This window comes from Hydractinia symbiolongicarpus, chromosome 12 (genome assembly GCF_029227915.1).
Source record: "Hydractinia symbiolongicarpus strain clone_291-10 chromosome 12, HSymV2.1, whole genome shotgun sequence".
Lineage (NCBI taxonomy): Eukaryota > Metazoa > Cnidaria > Hydrozoa > Anthoathecata > Hydractiniidae > Hydractinia > Hydractinia symbiolongicarpus.
Window position 1 is genome coordinate 11,387,611 of NC_079886.1, and position 25,596 is coordinate 11,413,206.

At 32.4% G+C, this 25,596-nt stretch overlaps 1 protein-coding gene across 1 annotated transcript in view; it reads left to right on the top strand.

Moving 5' to 3' along the window:
* Positions 1-1,011: 1,011 nt before the first annotated feature.
* LOC130622780 (tuftelin-interacting protein 11-like) overlaps positions 1,012-25,596 on the top strand; it is a 28,643-nt gene continuing 4,058 nt past the window's right edge. The window contains exons 1-18 of the mRNA XM_057438289.1: positions 1,012-1,569; positions 3,473-3,574; positions 4,051-4,078; positions 4,381-4,438; positions 4,834-4,872; positions 5,117-5,203; positions 6,332-6,415; positions 6,946-6,993; positions 7,440-7,493; positions 7,679-7,775; positions 8,197-8,302; positions 8,385-8,507; positions 12,102-12,204; positions 12,810-12,985; positions 16,412-16,474; positions 17,551-17,668; positions 18,269-18,347; positions 25,350-25,462. Of these exons, the coding sequence (XP_057294272.1) occupies positions 1,305-1,569; positions 3,473-3,574; positions 4,051-4,078; positions 4,381-4,438; positions 4,834-4,872; positions 5,117-5,203; positions 6,332-6,415; positions 6,946-6,993; positions 7,440-7,493; positions 7,679-7,775; positions 8,197-8,302; positions 8,385-8,507; positions 12,102-12,204; positions 12,810-12,985; positions 16,412-16,474; positions 17,551-17,668; positions 18,269-18,347; positions 25,350-25,462 (1,743 nt within the window). The 5' untranslated portion in view covers positions 1,012-1,304. The remainder of the gene's footprint in view (positions 1,570-3,472; positions 3,575-4,050; positions 4,079-4,380; positions 4,439-4,833; positions 4,873-5,116; positions 5,204-6,331; positions 6,416-6,945; positions 6,994-7,439; positions 7,494-7,678; positions 7,776-8,196; positions 8,303-8,384; positions 8,508-12,101; positions 12,205-12,809; positions 12,986-16,411; positions 16,475-17,550; positions 17,669-18,268; positions 18,348-25,349; positions 25,463-25,596) is intronic.

Here is a 25,596-nt window from a genome sequence, read left to right on the forward strand (position 1 = left end):
GAGTGGATGCAAAAACGTGAAATCACGCTTATGGATTTGGAGGATAGGCTTCACAAAGAAATGGGAATTAAATTCGAGACATGCCCTGTTGGGGGACACATTATGCATGGTAAAATCGAAAGAAAAATTAAACAAGTTAAGGAATCTATATTAAAATCAAATTCAAATGAGAGACTTTCTAAACTTTCTAAAAAATCTAAGAACGAAGAACGATGATAGAAAAGCTTCGTTAGATCACATTTTAAAGGTTTAAGAACGAAAATCAGCGATAGATTGTGGTTTAAAATTTTAACACAAGGCAATTATTTTCGCATGATTTGAAAGGAACTCGCTATTCTATTGTGTTTTTGAATGAAAGCAATTATTTTTGCAAGTTGAGCATACGCGCAAGCTTTCATTTGGACAGTAATGTTACCAGCATTTTACTACAAGACTTGTGTTTAAAACAAACATATTTTTTGTGAAAGCAACTTTAGTCAGTATACTGTATTTAACTTGCGTTGCAATGTTCCCGAAAACTGGTTAAGAACCTCGGAAACAATAATTACATTTTGATTATTTTCTTACAGCATGCTATAAAAATAAACTTATTTCATTTTTGCAACATTATTTCGGCTATCGGAAACAAGAAAGTTATAACTGAGAGAGACACCAGTTCAGACGCTCAGTTCTCGTGTTTGGGGTTCACGAGTTTAAACGTTCCCCACTTGTCTCCAACAAAAAAATAATAACGCAGAATAAAGTAAAGGTCACAAAAAATACAAATTCTTGTCGAAAAACAAGTAGCTACTAGTAAACAAGCCAATGGTAATCGATCTACAGTGTTCCCAGGCCACATGTAGATAGTGCTTTACTTCGTTACAGAGTGCCGAAATTTTTGCGAACTGACTTTACTTTTCTAATTCGAGCACTGATAACATTATATAAGTTGTTACCATTTTCCCCAATACCATCACATTAGTAGTTGAGATAACAATCAAATTAAATTTTGTAGTATATAATTTTTATTTTATTTTTTCTGAGGATGAGGAATGTTTCAGTTTGATAAAAAATATTGTATTGAAAACTGTATGTGCTTCAATTCTATGTTGTCCTACTTCTGTTTTATTTTTGATGATTTACTGTGCTCTTATATTTTGTCAAATCTATTAGAGAAGGCCCGAAATTAAGCTTTTATCAATTTTTCTATTTAAAATGAAGATAGATAATTAAAAATAAGTTAATATTTTTTAGACTTTTAAGTCAATACTAAGAAATAAGTATATACACCAAAATGCTTAGTTGGCATTAAATATATAACAGAAATGGATTCGGAAGAAGAAGTGGAGAGTTTTGAAATTACCGATCATGACCTACAAAGTGAACTAAATCCTGGAAGAAGACATATGCAAACTAAAGCTGAAGCAATTTATGGAATCTGGGCAACATCAGACGATGAGGAAGAGGAAGGTGGAGGATACCAAAGAGGTACAAGAAAAAAGATGGCAAACTATACTCAGCCATTGGGTTTTGTAACAGGTGGACTATTTCATGACAAAGACGGAGAGCAAACTGGGAGTGGAGATTCAGGTGAGCTAGTTTTTAGTGGTATTCAATTTAAAAACAAAACAGTGTAGTCATTGATTTCAATAATGAAACTTTTACTAATGTAAAGAGGTTTTTTCTTTATTATTTTTTTAAGGATACATGTAGGACTTATCACCAAATGTTAAAAAAAACTACATTTTCTAACCACATAAGAATAGTATATATATATATATATATATATCAAACCTGTCTATAACGGCCACTTACTAGAAGAGAGAACCTGTCTATAACAATCTGTAACCATCTCTAGTTTGGCTGTCTAGGACAGGTTTTTGATGTTACAGTTCTTGGGACGTTTGCAAACAAAGGTAAATTACAGGTCTAAGATGCAATGAATTGCACTTGTTTTTTCTCACTGGCACCATTAGAATACATGCTTATTCTCTACCCATATTGTGTTTTGTATTGCCATCAGACAATTACATAAGTGTAAAACTCAAATGATAAGAAACAGCGATGTTTTATGTTTATCAATCAAAAGTTTATCATTATCAATCTACAACTAATCTAACACCACAAAAACTAGTATTGAATAATGTTTTATTTTTTTTTCATACTGCAAATCCCTGCCACATACAAAGAAGTTAATAAGAAAAATAGAAGTACTTTCCAACATTGAATCTAAAAAGTTCTAACAAAAACATTCAGACTTTATTATTTTAGTCAACTCATGGAAATATTTTTCTACAATTAAACATAGCGGACTGTACAAGATAAATAAAGTTTTGATAAAAGTTTCATAGCGTTAGAATGGCTTATCAGAAACAGAGAATGTAATAATTTAACCCATTCGCTTTAACATACCTCAATCAGAAACTGCCTAATGCATTCAAATCGAATGAAAACATCAAGAAACGTGCATATGGACAAAGAGTGCTAGAAGTAGAACACGGATCATTTACACCGCTGATTTTCACACCATATGGGGGATCCAGTCGAGAGACAGAACATTTTATCTCCACTCTGTCGCATAAAGTAGCGGAAAAAAGAAATCTAGAACAAAGTACCGTTACAAACTGGCTTCGGACGAAATTATCATTTTGTTTACTGCGTTCAGCAATACTCTGTATTCGAGGATCAAGAAATACAAAACGAAGGTTGATAAAAGTAGATGTTGATTGTCTCGAGATATCAAATGCAACGAGCCAACTTGTCAACTGAGAGATTTTCTAAAATTTTTATGTTTCAATATATTGAAACTCGATTATACTACGCACAATCGCCTGTACTATATCAGTCTGAGAAACAGAAAACTTTGTTTTGCTGTTTAGCTAGCTATTTTCTTGTCACTTGTAAAGTTTATAATTATTTAATAATGTAGCATGTAAAAGTGAGTTGGCTTTATTGAAAATTGTGCAAAATAGAAGGAGTTCCCAACAACAAAATTACCATGAAAATAAAAACGACGTACTTCAGCTGGGGACAATCATATTTAAGTGGCTGTTATATACAGGTTGTGATGCAACTAGGGAGCCAATTTTGTGGTTGATCCCTTTAGGGAGGTAGTCACTATGGCAGATTCAACTGCTATTTAAATTGAAGGGGTGCACTTTAAAGTGGTCATTATAGGCAGGTGGTGGTTATAGAGGGGTGACCGTTAACACAGGTTTGGCTGTAAGTATATTGTTTTCTAAAGAATTGATAATTTCTTATTGAGTAGGTGTATTTCAGTGCTTTTCATAAAAAAATTATTTGAATCTACTCCATGCGAGCACTAAATTAATTTTTTTGTGCTCTTTCTCAAGAAGTTTTAACTAAATCTGTGATTTTAAGATTTGATGCTTTATAAACTGTTTCCCATTAACTTTACCTAAAGTCGTATGTAAAGATGACTGCATTGTGTATACCTGCATTAGGTAGAATAATGAAGTTCATATTTTTATAGGTGACGAAGTAATCAACACAGAAGATGCCAAGAAATTTGTGTCAAGTCAAAATAAGAAAAATCAAACATTGAAACAAGATGCTTCCAAAAAAAATTTTTTTGGTAATTAAATCTCTGACAACAGTCTTTTTTTTAAAGCCTGTTGTTTAAGGCATGTCTAGAAAATGAATTACTAAGCTTGATTCACTCAATCAAATAAGTAGGGGTGTAAAGTCTGACACTGAAAGTCTATATGTAACATTATTTAATATACTTGAAATAATGATATGCCAAGATGACTCAAAGTTACAAGAGAATTATGTAATTCTTTTAAAGAGTAAACAGTAATATTAGGAGAAAAAATACAAGTACAATTTTGGTTATTAAAAGCCAAAATTCCACTTTATAACTTTGCTTTACATACTTCTCTATAAGACTTGTTAAAAAACTTAAAAGAATGCCAAAGAACAGTGCAAGTAATAGTAACATGTTCATGAATATTGTTATGTGTGAACTGCCTCAAGACCAGCACAAAATTTTTACCAGGAAGACCAGACTTCAAGTAGGTAATGTAATTTATTGCTATTGTTACATTTTAGATGGTGCCAGATTTAAAAAGAACACAAAGTAAGATGTTAATTATATATATCCTTGTTTTGTACTTGAATACTTGAAAGCTTGAATACTTGAAAGCTAATCGGCGTGTGATTGAATTTTCTGAAAATCCGCCCTTTTGCTTAAGATCACGTGGCAACGTGATACCGAGGTTATTACTGTAAGGCCTGTTCTACACCAAAATTAAATTCTATTATACAAGCTTCATACAACCTACCTTTTTACCTCAATTGCTGTACATCATTAAAACCACAAATTTGCAAAAGGATACTGAACTTTGTATCTTACAGATGGTTTTGACATTTGCTTTATAGACAATTTGGAGCATGGGAAAAATACACCACTGGTTTTGGAAGTAAAATGTTGGAAAAGGTAACAGCCCACAAAATATTTTTATTTGGTAGATTAACTATAAAAATATATGTTATGACAAATCTTTAATCTTTTAATACATACTATTTCAAATTTGCAACAGTTGTAATTGTGGGGACAAAAATTTTCTACATAAGAGAAACATTGTTATGTACATCAAGGCTAAATCTGTGTTAATATACTGCCTTGTGCAATTTTCTGTTATTCAGGACAAAGGTTTAATATTGTGGAGAATTTAAAAAGATGAGATTTTTATGAATATACAGTTACGTATGTTCGATGCATGACCCTTTCTTCTGTCATAAGCAAATTGGATACTTAGAATGTTTTATATGGCTGTTATTTTTAATTAAAGTTTCAATTTTAATCATGTATATTCAAAAACATTTTTTTAGATGGGATACAAAGGAAAAGGTCTTGGAAAAACTGGTGAAGTATGCTAAAAAAATTATTTATTACCACAACAACTAAAAGTCATCGGTCCTCCCAACTTTTGAGGAGAAATTTTAGGAACTTATGAAATTGCCAGGTCAAATTTTACAAATTCCAGTGTTTAAAAAAGAAAACCAAAGAAAGGTTTGAATAATATCAAACTCCAGAATTTTGCCTTTACAAAAAAAATCGAGAAATGTTCACACTGCTTAGTCTCTTATTTTTTTTATTATATATTTTTTCCAGGGTATAGTTGAACCTGTTCAAGCATTTAAGCGAGGAGGAAGAGCTGCAATAGGTGCTTATGGTACAGAAAAGCCAGCTGGATCTGATGTAAGTAATTTGTTGTTTGGTTTGTCCTAACCACCTAAATGTTAAAACAATGATTTTCGAATTATGTATTTTTATTACAACAACTTTTCTGTTTGAAATTATTGGATCTGTACCAGGATTTGGTGACATTCTTAATTTAAAAGTCAAGCCTCATATATTTATGATAATGCACTTTCTGGTTTTGTACAATCTATGTAACCTTTATAGAGAAACCTAAATTCTTGCTTCTAGGCTTATAATTTAAAACAAAAATTAAAATATTTCTATGCAGTCACTCACAATTTCTTGTTTTCTTGTAAGCTTCAATGCATGTACCTTACACAATTCAACTATATAATTGGGTGCTTAACCCCAACTGCATATCACAAGATAAAAAGCTTGACTGCCTTTTATTTTTTGTAAATCTCTTCAATTTGCTGGATTAATGCTATTTTTATTTATCTGAAATTCTTATAATATTTTAATCAAACTAACTTGTGCAACTTCTCAATTTTAGAATATGCTTTGAAATAGCAGGCCGTAATTCACAATTTGCAAATCGAAATGTTGCAAATCATTCTAGAAAGAAAATGTATAGACTGGGAATTCCAATTTTTGATCTTTTTTGTATCATCTATTTCTATAATAGTTTCAACAAAATACCATTAACAAGTTATCAATGGCATATGGCTTATGGTTGCTTCCAAAACACATCTGATAGATTTTTCTCTACAGTCGGCAAATTTGTGTGAACTGAGTTTTTATATTTCAACTTTTAACCCTAACGTACTTAGACACCAGTTTCTCTTTCAAACAGAAAAATGCAAGTAGGCATGAATAAAGCGTTAATAGGGAAAGGCCTTGAAATTACAGAGGGTAAAAAAGGGTGGGATGGGCATTAAATGAATCAAAAAAGTTTTTTATGTTCATATTCTGAATAAAAACTCGTTTGTTAACCCCCTTATGTTAATATTGGTGAACTATTTATAATTATGACTATCAACATGGAGGAAAATAATAGTAATTTTGCATTCTTTAATTTTTGAAATTTTTCTGACAGTGTGGATAATGAAGATCACATTTTTATATGTTGTAAATTTATGTCTCCTTGTTACACATACTGTTTTAAACAAATGTTTATATTTTTAGCCTGTATATGACACTGACGAAGAGGAAGAAAAAGAAATTAAAAAAGAGATAGAAAAGCTTCATCAATGGAAAAAAACAGGCCAGGTCATTGTCTTTTTTTTTTACTAGCAGCAATTATTAAGTTATCTATTTCTATAATAATACCCAAAATTTGTTTGTCTGCCAAAACCGGACCATGCTAAACCGCACAGGAAATCTTTAAACTACAAATAACAGATGTGATATATTTTTATCAACTTTGCTGTAACAGACAATTTTTGTGTACTTTCCACAGACTAGTATTTAAGTTTGCTTATTTCACAAGTGCTAGAATTTTTTTAGTACTAACCCCGTGTTTTGCTTGCAAAAAATTCTTTCTAGTAAAAAAAAGATATCGATTTTCTTTTTTGTGGTGCAGTAGCGGAGTTAGATCATCAACAAGGAAAACAATCGTATGCAAGGCAGTCAAGTCAAAAACATTTATTGAGGCAAATACAGCATGTTTCAGTACTTCCAGGAGCGATAAAATATCTATTTCTGTTTAAAGCTATAAAATGGTGATGAACTAACTTTCAAGCGTAGATAGGGTTGATAAATGTTATTGCTTGTTGTTTGTAACAAAGTGTTTGTTGTAGGAAGTAAAGAAACCAAAATACGTATACAAAACAGCAGAAGAAGTGAAGGTACAGGAATTTGTTTTAAAAATGCTTTTAGTTAAAAAGTCATTAAAAATATTTTTTTCGACTCGGACTACATGGTTGGAAGTAAGACACTTGTACACTTGTGTACAACCCAATGCCCAGATATCCTTTTCTTTTCTATAAATTGCAATGAGAGACATCACTTCTGAGTATTATCTTTGTGATTATTTTTAAGGTGAATCTGGTTAGCCTAAATTATGCAGGCCTTTCTAAATATTGACTTGTCAAGCTTAAGATTCAAAAAATCACACAACATCATAAGTATAGACAGTTAAGTAATGTTGTAAATTGCATTGGGTGCCCAAAAACACTAGGCGTATATGTGTGGGTGTATGACGGATATTTTTTTTTCTTATAAAAAATCATTTTTTAGATAGTAATTATCCATAAAAGTTTCAACGGTTTGCTATTATAACCTGTATCTTTAGAAAAGTGGTTCAGCCAAGAAGCTTGCTCCACTACTTTCTCACAGCAATGTTAAGGTAATACATTCACTTATAAAAAAACACAATGATACATAACACAATTTTCATTACGCAAGTTATATGCTGTTAGTATTATTAAACAAAACCTGGAAACGTTATTATGTTGTCTCATAGTTGTTTAGTTTTTCCCCCCTCCCCCTCCCTCCTTTATCATCTAAATAATTTCCAAATTGTTTTTGTAGATAGTTGACATGACTGGTCCTCAAACAAAAGTTCTTCAAGGTTATGGTTCATTAGGCCATCAACATGCAAAACCTGATGAAGCAGAGAAACATCCTGGTAACACTTACACTTCTGTCTGTCTGTTCTCCTTTATTATGGACAAATTCCCAATTGAAAATACCAGTTGACTTTTTCAAGCATTTCTAATAACTAATAATTAATCTATCCTGTTATCTAGTTCATATTTTTATTTCTTAAAACCTCTCTGAAAGCTAAAAATTCATTTATTGCTTATGCATTTTTATTTTTTATTGGTTGAAGCATGAAACAATGAAATGATTTAAATTTATTGCTTTGATCATTCTTTGGTAGATATTACAATAATTAGTGTCAAGAGAAATGTTCTGAACATTCAAAATTTTTCCTTTGACAGGCTCAGTTGGAGAATAATGGCCCTAAATTGGAATTTCTTTACTTTTATATTGACTTAAAGATAAAACCTACTACTAGCCTGTATTTATTTTATTTTCTCTTTTAGGTATAATAGAAGATGATAAGAAAGCCTTCGATATTCCTGAACTTGTTTACAATTTAAATTTACTTGTTGACCTAGCAGAATCAGAGATTATCAATATAGATCGCCAGTAAATTCCTACATTTTATTTTTAAATAAACGCATGTTTTGATTTTGTTAAGTTCCTTTCCTATATTTTTTTTTTCTCCTAGACAGCGATTTGAAAATGATAATGTTGTCAATATGACACACGAGTTGGTAAGACTTGAAAAAGTTTGCATTGAAGAAGAAAATGAAATCAATAATTTGGAACATGTGTGCAAAATAATAGATCGGTAGGAAAGAATTTTTTCATTTATATTTCGACCCCCCTCATTCCCCATTGTAGGTGTCACCAATTAAGTTTTTATATTTGTTGTGCCATGACAAATTTAATATGAAATTATGGCTATGTATGGGGAATAAAATGACAAACTAACAAATGTCAACCGCAAAATAAATAAAAAAATCTTTACTCCATTTTTTAAAAAGGTTTATTTACAAATTTCCATGCATTCCCCTCAATTATTTTTCATTCCTCCCAAAAAAAGGTCAATAAGGGCAATTTTGTAATGATCCAGTTAGTGTTGGGGTACGGGTGGTTTACACTATGTGTTTAATTGTATTGCAGCTTTACCTGACAGTGAGGGACGTAAATCATGAACAAGATACAGAAACCTTATATTTATTTAAATAAATCATTTATTTAAGCCGGGTTCCCAGTGATGACATAAGTATAAGCATAAATAATGTACGCATACCCAGTACATGAATAAGTGAGGTGACAGTGTTCACGCCTATTTTTTATATTTATTTATTATCAATATTTATACAGAATATACATTTCAGAAAAATCCTGCTTTACAAATGTGACCTGTTAAAAAAACACTAAAACTGTACTGTAGATAGTTTCAGCGAATGGAGATTGTTTCGTGTTACCCTTCCATGATTGAAAAGTTGGAAGTAATTGTAGAAATTCGAACATGTTCTACCATGAAAACATTTTCGTACAATTACACGCATTTCTGCATTTCTTTGTATGGTATTATAAATGTGTTGTTAATTATCCTTCTTGTCTCACACAAATTTAGATTGATGATACAATTGAAAATGATTATAGGTGTAACCATCGTTTTGTAAACTTTCTCCGCAATTGTGTCATCCATTTGTGGTCGTAGTTTTGATAGTAAACAGAGTCTTCTAAAAGCTTTTTTGTAGGCGAAATCAAAGCTGGTGTTGAGAGTCATTTTTGCATCTACAATTGATCCCAGTTATTTATAACATTTCGTTTCTTTGATTTTTACGCAACTGTATGTTAAGGATATCTTTTCCCATAGAGATATTATTAAATTAATTAAATTATTATTAATTAATTTATTTCCCTCAGCATTTTTCAACCTTTTACTCTTTCCAAAAAGCATCCATTGAAGTTTATGCTTCTACAAATCGGAGTTCCCGATTCGAAACCCTTTCCAGGATAACAAAATCTTCACTGGAGAAATAGATTGCTGTGTCGTCCGCAAATTAAATGCAAATTGATAGCTTCAAGTAAAACGCTATGAAACTTGTAGAATATTAGAAATAATAGCAATCCGAGTATGGACTCTTGAGGATCGCCACACATAACTGGCTGTGCATCATTTTTTATGTTATCAACGACTACTTCCTGCTTTTTGCCTGTGAACCAAGCTAGTCTGTAACCAAGCTAGTCTGTAAACAAGCTAGTCTGTAACCAAGCTAGTCTGTAAACAAGCTAGTCTGTAAACAAGCTAGTTTATTACTATGTATAACATAAACATAACATTTAGCAAAAGGTGGAGAGAGGATTTTTGCTCAAAAAAAGTAAAAAAGTATAGTTTTTTTTCTTGTTTTTCAGTTCTGCATTTGAAAATAATTGTTAATAATGTGACATTTGAAAATAATTGTCAATAATGTGACATTTGAAAATAATTGTTAATAATGTGACATTTGAAAATAATTGTTAATAATGTGACATTTGAAAATAATTGTCAATAATGTGACATTTGAAAATAATTGTCAATAATGTGACATTTGAAAATAATTGTCTATAATGTGACATTTGAAATTAATTGTCAATAATGTGACATTTGAAATTAATTGTCAATAATGTGACATTTGAAAATAATTGTCAATAATGTGACATTTGAAAATAATTGTTAATAATGTGACATTTGAAAATAATTGTCAATAATGTGACATTTGAAAATAATTGTCAATAATGTGACATTTGAAAATAATTGTCAATAATGTGACATTTGAAAATAATTGTCTATAATGTGACATTTGAAAATAATTGTCAATAATGTGACATTTGAAAATAATTGTCAATAATGTGACATTTGAAAATAATTGTCAATAATGTGACATTTGAAATTAATTGTCAATTTGAAAATAATTGTTAATAATGTGACATTTGAAAATAATTGTTAATAATGTGACATTTGCAAATAATTGTCTATAATGTGACATTTGAAATTAATTGTCAATAATGTGACATTTGAAAATAATTGTCAATAATGTGACATTTGAAAATAATTGTCAATAATGTGACATTTGAAAATAATTGTTAATAATGTGACATTTGAAAATAATTGTCAATAATGTGACATTTGAAAATAATTGTCAATAATGTGACATTTGAAAATAATTGTCTATAATGTGACATTTGAAAATAATTGTCAATAATGTGACATTTGAAATTAATTGTCAATAATGTGACATTTGAAAATAATTGTCTATAATGTGACATTTGAAAATAATTGTCAATAATGTGACATTTGAAAATAATTGTTAATAATGTGACATTTGAAAATAATTGTCAATAATGTGACATTTGAAAATAATTGTCAATAATGTGACATTTGAAAATAATTATCAATAATGTGACATTTGAAAATAATTGTTAATAATGTGACATTTGAAAATAATTGTTAATAATGTGACATTTGAAAATAATTGTCAATAATGTGACATTTGAAAATAATTGTCAATAATGTGACATTTGAAATTAATTGTCAATAATGTGACATTTAAAATTAATTGTCAATAATGTGACATTTAAAAATAATTGTCAATAATGTGACATTTCAAAATAATTGTCAATAATGTGACATTTGAAAATAATTGTCTATAATGTGACATTTAAAAATAATTGTCAATAATGTGACATTTAAAAATAATTGTCAATAATGTGACATTTAAAAATAATTGTCAATAATGTGACATTTAAAAATAATTGTCAATAATGTGACATTTGAAAATAATTGTCTATAATGTGACATTTAAAAATAATTGTCAATAATGTGACATTTAAAAATAATTGTCAATAATGTGACATTTAAAAATAATTGTCAATAATGTGACATTTAAAAATAATTGTCAATAATGTGACATTTAAAAATAATTGTCTATAATGTGACATTTGCAAATAATTGTCTATAATGTGACATTTGAAATTAATTGTCAATAATGTGACATTTGAAAATAATTGTCAATAATGTGACATTTGAAAATAATTGTCAATAATGTGACATTTGAAAATAATTGTTAATAATGTGACATTTGAAAATAATTGTCAATAATGTGACATTTGAAAATAATTGTCAATAATGTGACATTTGAAATTAATTGTCAATAATGTGACATTTGCAAATAATTGTCTATAATGTGACATTTGAAAATAATTGTCAATAATGTGACATTTGAAATTAATTGTCAATAATGTGACATTTGAAAATAATTGTCAATAATGTGACATTTGAAAATAATTGTCAATAATGTGACATTTGCAAATAATTGTCTATAATGTGACATTTGAAAATAATTGTTAATAATGTGACATTTGAAAAATCGTTTAATAATGCATTTAGCTGCAAAGCTGGTCTCCAACCGGACAAAGACGAAGCGTTGACACTGAAAGGATTAATACAGTGCTTTCAAACTTTACAAGAAAATTATTATGAAGAGTACAAGGTTATTTTTTTAGTTGATGTTATTTTTGTTACACTGTTTCTGTTAAATACTAAGCGGACCTTCTCCATGTTTGATATTTTTGGGCAGGTGGGATGGTTGCCTCACCACCAGGGTAAGTCCTTAGAGCAATAAAAAGGCACATCATGGCTTCTAATAATGCTGTTTCCAAGCATGGGACTAGTATTTTAACTAACTAAAGTCTTTTGATTAAGTTTTTTAATTAACACTGCTGCGCTGTGTGACGTCACCTTGTGCGATTATACCTTTTGTCATGTGACTGTATTTTTTAAATTGAAGTTAGGATCATTTCATCTTACTCATATAGCTTTAATGTGTTTCTACAATCAGCATAACGTAAGCATACTCTAACCTTAATTTTTTTTTTCATTTGCTTACCAAAAAACATATGTATTTTATGTTTGTACTGAGCAATATCGACTATTAAAAAAAGTTTCTCTTGAGAAGTGTTTTATTGCTATTTTTCCAACCTCTTGCTTACATCAATATTTGACAAAATATTTCAATTGTTTGAAGCAATACAAACTGAACACATTAATTGATTTTCAAATCCATTGATGCATCAACTTTGTTGTTCAACTTTATAGCTTTATGGATTGGAGAAACTTGTAATCCCGCTTGGATTTCCCTTGCTCTCTCGACATTTTTCAGCATGGCATCCATTCATTAATCCAACATATGGAATTGATGTCGTGAAATTGTGGAAGAATGTATTGGAAGAGGATAAACAGAATACAAACTTCAATTCTGAAGAACAGAGAAGGTAATGATTTTGTAATAATACTTTTCCTTTGCACAACTTCTATTTTATTAGGAGTTCAAAAATGTGAGGGTGACAAACGTTTTTCCCTTACGCACTCCATCCTCTATCTATGCACAATTTTATTAACAATTGAATGGTGTAAATAAGGTTAAAGGTTCCAATCCTCTCTCTGGTGAACGTTGTACATGTTTTTTTTCTTCTATCACGTGACTAGATTGCATTTTACACTTTTGAATCAGTGGTAAACTTGTGGGTTTGGCGGATATTTTTTTTTCTGTCAACCATTTTTTATTAATTATTTAAAAAGCTAGGTCGGTTATTTCTATGGTGATATTACATCTCTTTTTGAAGCTAATTGTGATTTCTGCCAAAAAAGACTTGAATTAAAAATTAAGAATTTTTTTTTTCATTTTATTTTCTAACGAATTTTTTTTTTGAAATTTCGAAACGCTGTAAGCGTTTGTTTTGTGTGTTTACGAACTTAACTCAACACTTCAGGAATTTTAAATCGTTTCAATTTCATTTCATTTACAAAACTATAAATGACTCATTAATTACTGAATTAAGAAAAAACGTAAATGAGCCTTTATGTAAAGGTGTTTTCGTCCAATCCAGTCTTCATAAGATTGCAAACCAACTACTTTCCAACCCTGGTTGCAAGAAGTCCTGTGTTATCAAACATGAAGACTAATATATTTCTTTCTGAAAGTCAAAAGGCATAAAATTGTGTTGGGGGAATATATCTTTGTCAAAAATCTCAAGATTTCTGTTGTGGTGCTGGATAATTTCTTTGAAAAAAGACAAAAATAATGATGGAAAACGAATAGCATGTACAGACCTATAAATATAAGAGATTTACAAATATTTACCTGTTTTTTTTTTAGCTTAAAATGATTTGAGAAATGTAAGCTTTAACTTCCTTGACCATATTTTTGACCTTATTTACTTGTTTTTGAACGAGGTACTTAATAAGTGCAGTTAACGGCATGTATTCAACGACATAGTTAATAGAATCTGATCTTATTATTTTAAGGTAGAAAAAAACAGGGAAAAATTTTCCTATTTTAAATTCACGGAGTGTGGAATATATTCAGAATGGACTGCCCTTCACATCTCTGAAATCTCAAAATCATAGTTGCCTATTTCATCACAAACAAAGCAAATATGTTTAAGTATATTTACAAGTGTATTTACAATTTTTATCTCCTGGCATGTTTGTAACATATTTCCACGGCATATGATTTTTCAATGTTTTCTTTTACATCAATCTCAGCTAACCTCATTTCTGTCTGAATTCGCGTCTCCAACTTTCCCTTTCTTTCGCATTACCAAACTAAAAAGTTTACGTATATGCCGTTTGCAAAACTTGCACGCATCATTGTTAGTGATAATGAACGTGAACGCATACACCGTACAGCTGCTGTTGGAAAATATAAAACCGAATAGAACGAGGAAGGAAAGCCCTTGCTTTGTGTTCGACGTTGTTTGTTCGATGAGCTCTAACAAAAAGGCTGGTGCGTTGAACAAAGCTATCGTCACTAGAAAGATTGAACAGAGTTTGTTCAGTTCTTTGTTGACATACTGCAGATTCTCGTCGTCCGTTTGTTTGTATTTTTTGTAGAGAACAGCGGATTTAAAATGTAACGAGGTTACCATTATGAATAAAACAACATCAACTGGTATTGCGATGGAGGTATACGCTTTCGCTATGTTAACTGCAGCTGCTATCCCGAGTGATATTGTCTGCATGAAAGCGACTATGGTCACATACGCCACATAGAGAGGAATTTTGTTCGATTTCATCTTCTCGTGGTACTCCTCCACGAACTTGATGCGAATATGGTTATCATAAACCATAATCATAATTATGTAGATGGAAATCAAGCGGAAGAAAAACATAGCCAGTGCTGTTTGAATGTTGACAGCACAGTGATGTACCTTGTACCCGTTGTCGTAAAAATGATAAAGCATGTAGGGCTGTGTGACCAATGCTACCAACATGTTGGACACGCTGAGGTAAAGCATGGTGCGTGTGGCACGTTTTTTAAACATTCCAGTTTTGAAGACTGTAAAGATAACGATCAAATTGGAGAAGAGATTGAATAGCATAACTGTAGTTTCCATTATATAGATGGTGTTTTTTTGGTGCATTGATAGCGCTTCCACCAAACGATGATACGATCGGCAGTATTCGCTGTTGTTCATCATGTTGTTCTGTTCTTGTGTTTGTGTATTCTAGCTGGAGATTTTTGGTTTGTTTTTTAATGAACTCACTTTCGTCTTTCGCAGCAATGAGAAAACGTGTTAAATTTTGTTGTGTCTTTCGCATATCACTTTATCGTTTTAAAATTTTCTTTTTTTTCTTTTTTTGTTTTCTATAGTGTTGCCATGGGAATGTGTTTCATCTTCTTGTTTAATTCACAAATAATCTCTATTCAAGTTTCAAATTCTTGTTGAGAGGATTCGAATGTTAAATAAAAATCAATTAACCATTCACGACGTTGAATAATTTAAGACTACAGTGAGTTTTCCACAGGTACTTATGGTTGAGCAAAATGTAATGCAATAGTGAGGTGTCTGTCCATTCAACGTTGTTTTCCTCTTTAAAGTTTTTTTAACGCTGCTATTTTGCTAGCCTCGTTCTGTTCATTTAAAATTTTCGTGCTAATATTTTTATCTTTTTTTTCCATGGCAGTGCAAATATAATATGCATGTACATGTAGAAAGAAATATTTGTAAAAAATGTAATTCCTGTTTTTCATAAATAAATAATAAAAGAGGGAACTTAAGATAGTGTATTGCGCCGTTTTTTAAATAAGTTTTCTAAAAATAAGATGAAATATACACAGATTATATATAAAAATACGTTTCCCAAGTCGGTCCTTATAAATTTACAGCTTAAATACATTCTCAAATCAAATGCTCAGAAATTCAAGCATTCAAGAACTTGCTACCTTTGACCACGGAGTATAGTTTAAAAAATGTAATGTCCCTTTGTTGAAAAAAAATTGAAAAATATTCGCGTATTCGTGACCATCGTTCATACAAGATAGCAGCTTTTAATTGTTCCAATGTTAATGTGTCAAGTATAACACAAAGGGTACGACAACCCATCTCATGCTGACGCATAACATGGTTGTCCTGCAGCGATGGTAACGGCACTTTTTTAATATGTGGACTGTGAACCACCGACCACGTGATCATGAACTACCGGTCCACCTGGCCACATAAAACAAATAACATCCTTAAGGAATATTTTATGGATCATTATTTTAAATTTGAACCGTAATCCCAAAGGTATTTAAACCTGTTCCCTTGAAGGAGTATATTCTTGTTCATGGTTGTGTCACGTTGGTCATGGTTGTGTCACGTTGGGGCGAGACAATCGAACGCTGTACTTGCTAATAAACTTACACTACGTTATAGTATGGGACCTTTCGAACGGCTGATCTGGGAAGTTTGGATGCCTCACTTGAGAACTGCAATCAGGTATGTTAATAACTTTTAGCCTAGGGGTGGACAAGAAAATGCTGATGTCATTTTTCTTTTTATACACTCCATTGTATTGTTGTCGATGTTAGTGTATTGTTGCAAGACCGTCTGTTTTTTTGTTTTGTTTTGTTTTATTTCATTTTTTTCCCAAGAACCCTAACTTTGTTGTTTTTCGCCGACAATCTTTTGACTTTAAACCCGATTTCTGGCCGCTTACTACTTCAAGGTTGGTCAACCTGAGAACTAACATTTAGTTCTCTCTAATATGAGCCTTTATTTTGATATCTAAGAAATAAGTGGTCACGTGTTGAGCTAGTAGATGGTAGTTCGGCATTTGGCCCGTATTGAGACGTCACTTGGCGTACTTCGAAGTGTAATAGTCAATAACCAATAATTTATTAGCAAAAATTTAGATGCAGCGATAGAAACAAAGTAACAAACTACATCACATATTTAAGAAGCTAAACTCAAATGACGCCGTAAAACAATTAAAAGTTGTGAAGTTGTTATTTTAAGAATATAAGAAAAAAAACATTCTAATGAAGTTCTATCTTCATCCACCACAAAAAAGTGCTCTCGTTTGCTACTTAAATACACTTAAAATTTTCGTCATATCATACTCTTTTTTATCGTCATCGAAATAAATAACAAGTGAAGCTGTTTTTTTAATAACTCCTTTTACCTAATTTGCATGATACTTACAAAACTTCGGAATTAAATATTAGATATTATTCTACCAAATTTTAAAGTAGACCTGACAGAAACTTGATATTGGATATTTACACGAAACTATAATCTTCATAAAATTAGTTCTTTCGATGATTCCCGTGATTTTTCCATTTACGATATGTAAAAATTGGAAGATCTTAAGTAACTCTTTTTTAAAAAATTTGTCCTAGAACTTAACGTGAATTTAAGAGCAGACAGTTTTTATTGAACAAATTTCAAACTTCTGTTGGCGTCATAGAAGCAAAATTTTATTGCGAACATTTTGTTTTTTTGTATGCCATACTACAGTAAAAAAATAAGGAGAACTGGAAAATAAATTGTTTTGTTTTTTTACATCTTTTTAGCCAGTGGATTCCGAAAGAATCTGAGAAGTTGATTGAAGTTATGGAGGCCTGGGTACAACTTTTACCTGACTGGGTAACTGCGAATATTCTAGATCAACTTATTCTGCCGAAACTACAGGTAAGTGTGACGTCATTTTTTGTTGGTCAGTGTAAGTGCTGAACAAATAGCTGGTCTATTATTATTATTTTTGATTTATTTATTTTTTTAGCGCGAGTGTTGTTTTGCTAATAAAAGAAGTTTAATGGTAACCACAAGCCTGAAAAATCCAAAATAAATAAATTTAACATTTAATTTTTTTTACAAATCTTGTGGAAGGAATTTCCTTAAAAACTACATAAAAATTTACAATTAGTAAAGTCCTGGAATTCCTAGAAATATGGCAGGGTTAGCCATTTTGTTTTGGAATTGGCCTGGAATCTCGGGGTTTAGGTTTTCTGTGGTGACTATGAAGAAATTATATTTTTCTTTTTTAAACATATGGAAAATATACATAAGAATATTAAAAAAAGATAAAAAGGTTAAGATTTTAGCAAACAGCACGAAACTGCAATATTGCAAACTTTTGAAGTTCTTTTTATTCATGATATTAGCACAGAGCTGTTGAAAAATAAAACGTTTTAATTTGTAACGTTGTAATATGTATTCCCTTGTATCAATTTACATGCTTTTTTTTAAATCTTCGTCTCTCACAAAATCAACTCGTGTATTTTTTCTCAGGCTGCTGTAGAAGGTTGGAATCCACTGACGGATCCAACTCCTATTCATTCATGGCTTCATCCATGGTTACCTCTCATGCGTAAGTTAATGTCCAAGAATACACTCACCGTTTTTTAGTTCGTGCAGATTTGGCTTCCTATGATACAAATTATTTCCTTCAAAAGCGATCATGGTCGCAGCTCCCAAGATTTCAACGTCGGTGCTCAATATGCTTAGTATCCATCATACTAAATTTAATATCAAGAAAATAGGTTAAATAAGATCACGTGTTTACAATATATCTCTGTTTATCTCTTTCTCTCTATTACCTATCATAACTCTTGTGTCATCAAAATCGTCCCTCTTCTTCTGCCCAAGTCCTCTCCATCGTCGATGTCTTTACGACATTACATCTTCCCCTTCGCTAGACGATATGCACGTAGTCCGTATCTAAATGTAACAAAACAACAGCAGGCAACGTTCATATAAAATGTCAGGGGTTTTGACTGCTGAACTAACTTTCTTTAACATAATGTCTTATATGGTCCTAATATTTACACATGGATAGTGTTCAGTATTTCCTCCACTGGTGAACTGGTTTTCTTGATCTGGTGGGATAAATTTGCGATTTTGGTTGGGCGGTGTATAGTTTCTGAATGGAGGTTTGTTTGCGGGTTGCGATACTGGAAGTTGTGGCTCTATGGCGATGTCTTCCTCCTCCTTTACAATGATAGGAGTTGGTGCAGTTGTCGGGATACTTTTAAAATGAGAAATGTTTCTTGTGATGTTGGATGAGTCAATTTCCGATTGAGCGGTAACCATTGTGTCATTTATTTTCGTAACTCTGTAAGGTTGTATGCTGTAAGGAGTGGAAAGCTTATTGTACTTCAGTTGCTTGACAATGACACGGTCTCCTTCATATAACGATGGTTCTTTCGTATGTCGACGTTCATCTGCGTACTGTTTGTTCTTTATTTTGGCCGCCTTGTCATTGTCAGGGGCTATTTGTTGCTGGTTTTCGTATGTTAGTTTGTTGTCTATTGATGGTATTGAGTAACTAATTTTTCTATTGAACATCAGTTCTGAAGGGGCAACTTTGGTGGTACTATGAACTTCTTCCCTCCAATCCTTGTGTTCTAGTTTAGCTGTCCTCATTATTTTATTAAGCGGTTGCCTGTGGCCATAGTGGAGTGATGCGTCTGTGTTTTATTCCCCTTTGTTTGAAGAAGATTTGATTTTCTGCGAGCTAATGGTGGGCCATTATCGGAGATAACGTTGCGTCGATCACGACAAATAGGTAGTATCCTGTGGGAAATGGTCCAAGAAAATCAATGTTCAAAGTTTCCCAAACTTGTTCTAGTATATCCATTATTCTGATAGGCGCATCTGCTCCTGTTGGTGTAACAGCTTGGCATGGAATGCAGTCTTTTCAACCAAATCGTCTATTCCTTGAAAATAAACTTTCGATCTGAGTAACTCTTTTGTTTTCTGAACACCTTGGTGTCCTTGATGAGCTAATGTAACAGCAATGTTATGGTAGCATTTTGGTAAGATAATGCATCTTTGTTTTAAGACAATGTCTTTGTTGTTCGATACAGTGAGTTCGTGTTTGAACTTGCGGTAATGCCTCAGCTCGTCTAGTTCTTTGCTACTTAAATCAGGGTAGTTAGTCGGTTTGTCTAGTAGGTGCCAGTTTTTCTTTTCTATAATACTGGCTAGATGTTGACATATTTTATCTTGTGAAGTTTGTGTTTTAATATCGTCTAGGGTAATCGCTTTTGGACATGCATATGTGGCTGTAAAGTTTACATATTCTTCTATACCGTTGCTTTTTTTGTCGTCGCTAAAGGTGTGAGGATGTCTGCTAGCGTAATTTCTGCACTCTTTACATGTTTTATTGTGAAGTTGTAACCTTGAAGTCGAAGTGTTGGTCGCTCGATTCGCAGAGGTATCGTGGATTTTGGGTTACTTAAGAGATTGACTAATGCTTTATGATCGTTGAATATGGTTAACTCTCTACCGATTAAGTACAAGCGATTTTTTTCGCATCCGTAAACTATGCTTAAACATTCTCTTTCGATTTGCGCATATTTCATTTCAGTTTCTGTGAGGGATTTTAATGAATATGATATAACCTTAACATCATCTTTACCCTTGCTTTTCTGCAACAATACGGCGGATATACCATATGGGTTAGCGTCTGTAAACATAAATGTCTCTTTGTTTTCATCAAAATATGCTAAGCAGGATTCACTACTCAAAGCGCTTTTCAAAGTAGCAAAGGCATGTTCACATTCGGATGTCCATGTCCATTTCTCTTTGATCAATTGTTTAAGTGGATAAGTTATTGTACCGTAGTCCAGTATGTATGTTTGCATGTAGTTGGTGAGTCCCAAAAAGCTTCGAAGTGACTTGACATCTTCGGGTTGAGGCATGTTTGTAATGGTTTCAATTTTCTTTGGGCTTGGTTTCATACCTTCTTCTTAGAAGATATGCCCAAAATATTCTAAATTGCTTTTGCAGAATACACATTTTTCCAGGTTTAATGTGAGTCCTTTCTCTTCGAAACGTTTTAATACCTTTTTTAAAATAACGTCGTGCTCTTCTTGAGATTTTGCGAATATAAATAAATCGTCCGCAATATTTTCAACTCTATTAATGTCTGCTATTAAGGATCTAAGCACATGTTGCATTTCTTCCGACGCGGAGTTCACGCCAAAAATCAGGTGGGTGTAACGTTTTATTCGAGTTTCGGATTGGAAAGCGGTGATAGGTCGTGACTCTTCGGATAATTCCAGTTGATGAAAAGCACTTCGCATATCTAACTTGGTAAATACTTTTGAGCCACTTAGCTTGATTTTTAAATCCTCTACGGTGGGGGTTGGATATCTTGTTCGGTTAATAGCCTTGTTTGCTTCTCTCATATCGAGAAAAATTCGTACTCCTCCCTCGGGTTTGGGAACAGTAACTAGCGGATTTAACCATGGCGTCGCTTTGTTTGTGACATCTTCTATTATGCCTGCTTTCTCCATTTTGGCGATTTCTGCATTGACTCGCTTTCGTAAAGCAAAAGGTATGCGTCTTTCTTTTTGGGCTACTGGGGGTACGTTGTTATCTATGTGAAGATGCACTTGATAGTCCTTCAGTTTTCCGATTTTCTCACTGAACACGGGCATATCGGAAAAGTGGGACGCGGGACCCTGTTGAGTCGGGACGCGGGACTCGGGACCCGGGACACGGGATCCTGATATCGAGACGTGGGACGCAATGCGGCAAAATTTAGATGATACAAAATACTGACCCACGCTATAATAAAAAAGATCATAAAGTGAGCAGTTTTTATAATTTTTGTTCTATAAAAAAGTATTCCTACTGTGAGTGTGGGTGCTGTGAAAAGGTGATTTAAAAACATCTAACATTTACAAGATGATATACACATAGTAGATCTTTAAAATTTTAAGAAAGAAAAAAGATGAAAGAGATGAATATGCTATTAGCACCGTTATGTCACGAGCCGACATTTTGCTGCACCAGCGTGTCTATTATTCAAGGTGTTGAAACAATCAAATGACTTTTTTGAGCTATGAATCCAGGTGTGTTAAGTTTCCAAGTTAGTTGGGTTGTAGCAGATTACAGAGATTGTTTTAGAATTATTAATAGCGAACATTTAAATTACAGAAAAAATAAACACGTCACGGTAAGTGTTTTACATGTCTTTTTTTTATAACAATTTTATAACAACAATGAGGCTGAAATTTTATGAAAAAAATAAGAACAGAATAAGAACAATGGCAAGGCATTCTCGTCCCCAGAGCTCTTTGAGATAAACTTGAAAGTTTATCTCAAGGAGCTCTGGGGTCGAGAATGATGGCAAGGCTGAAATTTTTTCCTGCAAAAAACACTATAGTTTATTTCAACACGGGATGATATAAAAAGAAAAACACGTGTAAGCACAATTATTTTTTCATACCAGGATGAGGTCGTAAAATGAAATACACGCTTTTTTTTGTAAGAATAGTGTTTTTCCTTTTCAGCCTCAATATTCTTAATTTTTTACCACTATCAACCTCATATATTCTTAATAATATTCTTGGCATGACTACACATGAAAACATATAAACAGCCTTGATATAATAAAATTGCTGTAATTTTTTAAGAGTATATTTTACTACGTTTAACGGATACATTACGTTGTTGCGGATAAAGAAGTTTAGTTTACTTGATATGTAAAAAGTAGAGCCTGGATATATTCTTAGGATATTCTTAATTACGATGTTCTTATTTTTTGATCCGCTTTTGTTATAAAAAAAGCGTGTACACGCAATTTTATAAGAATTTACTTATAACAATATATTTTATAGTCTCAACTTTTTGTTCTAAATAAGAAATTTTTATGATGCACACAATTTGATTAGAAGTTCAATTTTTTAATGCATATATTTAAACTGAACTTCTTTATTTGTGTTTTTAAGATGATCTTGAAACGGTGTATTGTTCTTATTTTGTTCCTATTTTTTAACCATTCGCAGCCTCGTTTTCCTTTAAAAAAATGACATTTTCTTTCATTTTCCACTTTTAGTTCTTTCGTCGTGAATGCGAAAGAAGACGACGTTAAGGTACACGCGATGAAGGGGATGGACATTGCCTGTTGTATGCCATAGAATTTGCGATGCAGATGAAAGGCATGTCCGCCATTCCATCCATACAAGGAATAATTGATATGATCCGATTTGAACTATTGAAAAATATGGATTTCTACGCTGAATTCATCAGAGATATTGACATACTACATCAGTTTAATGAATATGCGCAACAATATTTTTGAAATACGCCTTGTGTATGATTTTTATTTTTATTTTACATCTTTTTTTAGAATTTCTGTTCATTCTTTGTTCAAACGTGTATATAACACACGCATTGGGAATGACTACCATCGACTTATCATATTTTCCATCCAATTTTACACATCCAATACACAGTCCCGCGAAACTCTTAAAATATGCATTTTCCAGGGTCACGCGTCCCCCGTCCCGAGTCCCAGGTCCCGCGTATCGCGTCCCGACTCAACAGGGTCCCGCGTCCCGCGTCTTACTTTTCCGATATGCCCTGAACACGGTATCTTTATAACTTTCTAAAAATCTGCGGAGGTGTGTTGGAATGTTTTCTTTTGATTTTAGTTTATCAGGTGCTTTGTAGTCTGGCTGCATGCTTCGCTGATTTTGTAAAGAAAAAACTTGTTTCTTCATCTGAATGACGTCAAGATCAACTGCTGTTCGGCCTGATAATAGGTTTCTATGGGAAGTGTCTTCCGTACGTTACGACGCTTGTTTTTGTTTTGAGTAGATTTAATTTTTTTGGAAGGCGTTCGTTTAACTGATTGAAAGTACGCAATTTGAGAATGTTAATGCTAGCTCCTGTATCGACTAGAAAATTTACTTTTCCTCCTTCTAATTTAACAACAGTATTGAAATCAGAATTTTGCTTACTATTCTTATAACTGTGATTACTGTTACTTGTGTTTTCTGTGCTATCGAATGGAGAATTCACAACATCAGACGAATTAAGACACAGTACTAATCATAGGATGTTCACAATCATACAAAGTTTGGATAGAAAACAACATTTCATCATCAGCTTCAAGGGTATTTTGCATAACAGAAGTTTAACGGCGAATGAGTAACGTTATTCAAGGGCTGTCTTGATTGGTAAAAGGATCCCCTCACCAGACGTGCTCGGGTGTTTTGATGTCGATATGTTTTGGTTCTGCAACATTTTGAAAAGTGACCCTGGTTTCCACATGCGTTACAAATTTGGTTTTCAGCAGGGCATCTGTTTTGATGGGGAAATGGTCCATCACAACGATAACATCTAGCATTTTGAGGTCGGCCTCTTTTACTCATTCCTCGTTGGTTTAAAGAGTGTGGCTTACCTCGGCGGTCGGTGTAAACCGACCGCAATTCATTGATTCGCTCTGTATCGTTCGCCTGTGCTTTTTGAAGAATTTCTGCTTGCTGTATGGTGCTTTCTAAAGTCTTTCCTGTCACCAGTATTTCTTCCAAGGTTTTATCAGGATTTCTGAAGCTATATAAACGTAACTTGTTGTTAGTAGTAGAAAGTTCAATCTGTCTTTTGATTTCCAAATTTTTATCGTGAAAGTCACATTTTACTGCTTGTTCTTTTAATCTATCCGTCCGTCTGTCTGTTACGCAAAATGGTAGCTTAGCTGCGACGGGCGAACCCGTGGATTTTTCCACGGGCTAACGACTATCGTATAAAATACTGATGTATCGTTTCATCTTCTTGTTGTATCATATTGCGAAATAAATATGTTTCGTAACTCTTATTTACTTGTGGTTCGAAGTGTTTTTCTAACGCCGCGATGACATTCGGATATGTTATATCTTCTTCACGTTCAGGCTTAACATTTTCATATATTTCATACGTGCTATCTCCAACGTAGGTCAACAACATAGCTAGTTTTTGAGACTCATCTGTGACACCAATAGCGTAACACAAAAGTTCAAATCTTTGTTAATACTTCTTCCAGCGCGAACTGAGTGTAAACACGTCTTCTGTGGAAAACTCTGGAAAGGTTGACAGATAAGATTTCGAACAGCCATCGCAAGTGCACAAACATTTAAAATTACTGCACAGATAAGAATTAAATCTTGTCGAATTTAATCTTGTCGAATTTAATCTTCGTCTGTTATTCCCTTCTCCTCGTCGCCAGTTTAATATCGGGAGAATAGGTTAAATAAGAACACGTGTTTACAATATATCTCTGTTTATCTCTTTCTCTCTATTCCCTATCATAACTCTCGTGTCATCAAAATCGTCCCTCTTCTTCTGCCCAAGTCCTCTCCATCGTCGATGTCTTTACGACATTACACTAAAGATGAAAGCTGTTTCAGAATTTTTATTGCTCGTTGAAAAATATATACGCTGCAAACTCCTTGGAATTTGACTTACGTCCTTTTTAAATTAGGAATATACTCTATAAGAATATTCAAGAGGAAATTAGACAAAAAGCTAAAAATATCCTAAGAACTTATTGGTTTTAATTTTTTGATTTTTTGTTTAATGTTTGCTTTTTACTCTTTAGGTAACCGTCTTGAACCACTGTATGGACCTATTCGTCAGAAGCTAGCAGCTGCTTTAAACAACTGGTATCCATCTGATCCTTCTGCAAAAGTTATACTCGAACCATGGTTAAAAGTTAGTAGCTACAATAACAATTTAAATTTTTGTTACTGAAGTAATATTGTTTACCTCTCCATCAACGTGCTGCGTAGATTTTCTAAGAGAAATTAAATGAAAATATAATAAATGCATTTTTTTGAACTGAGGCT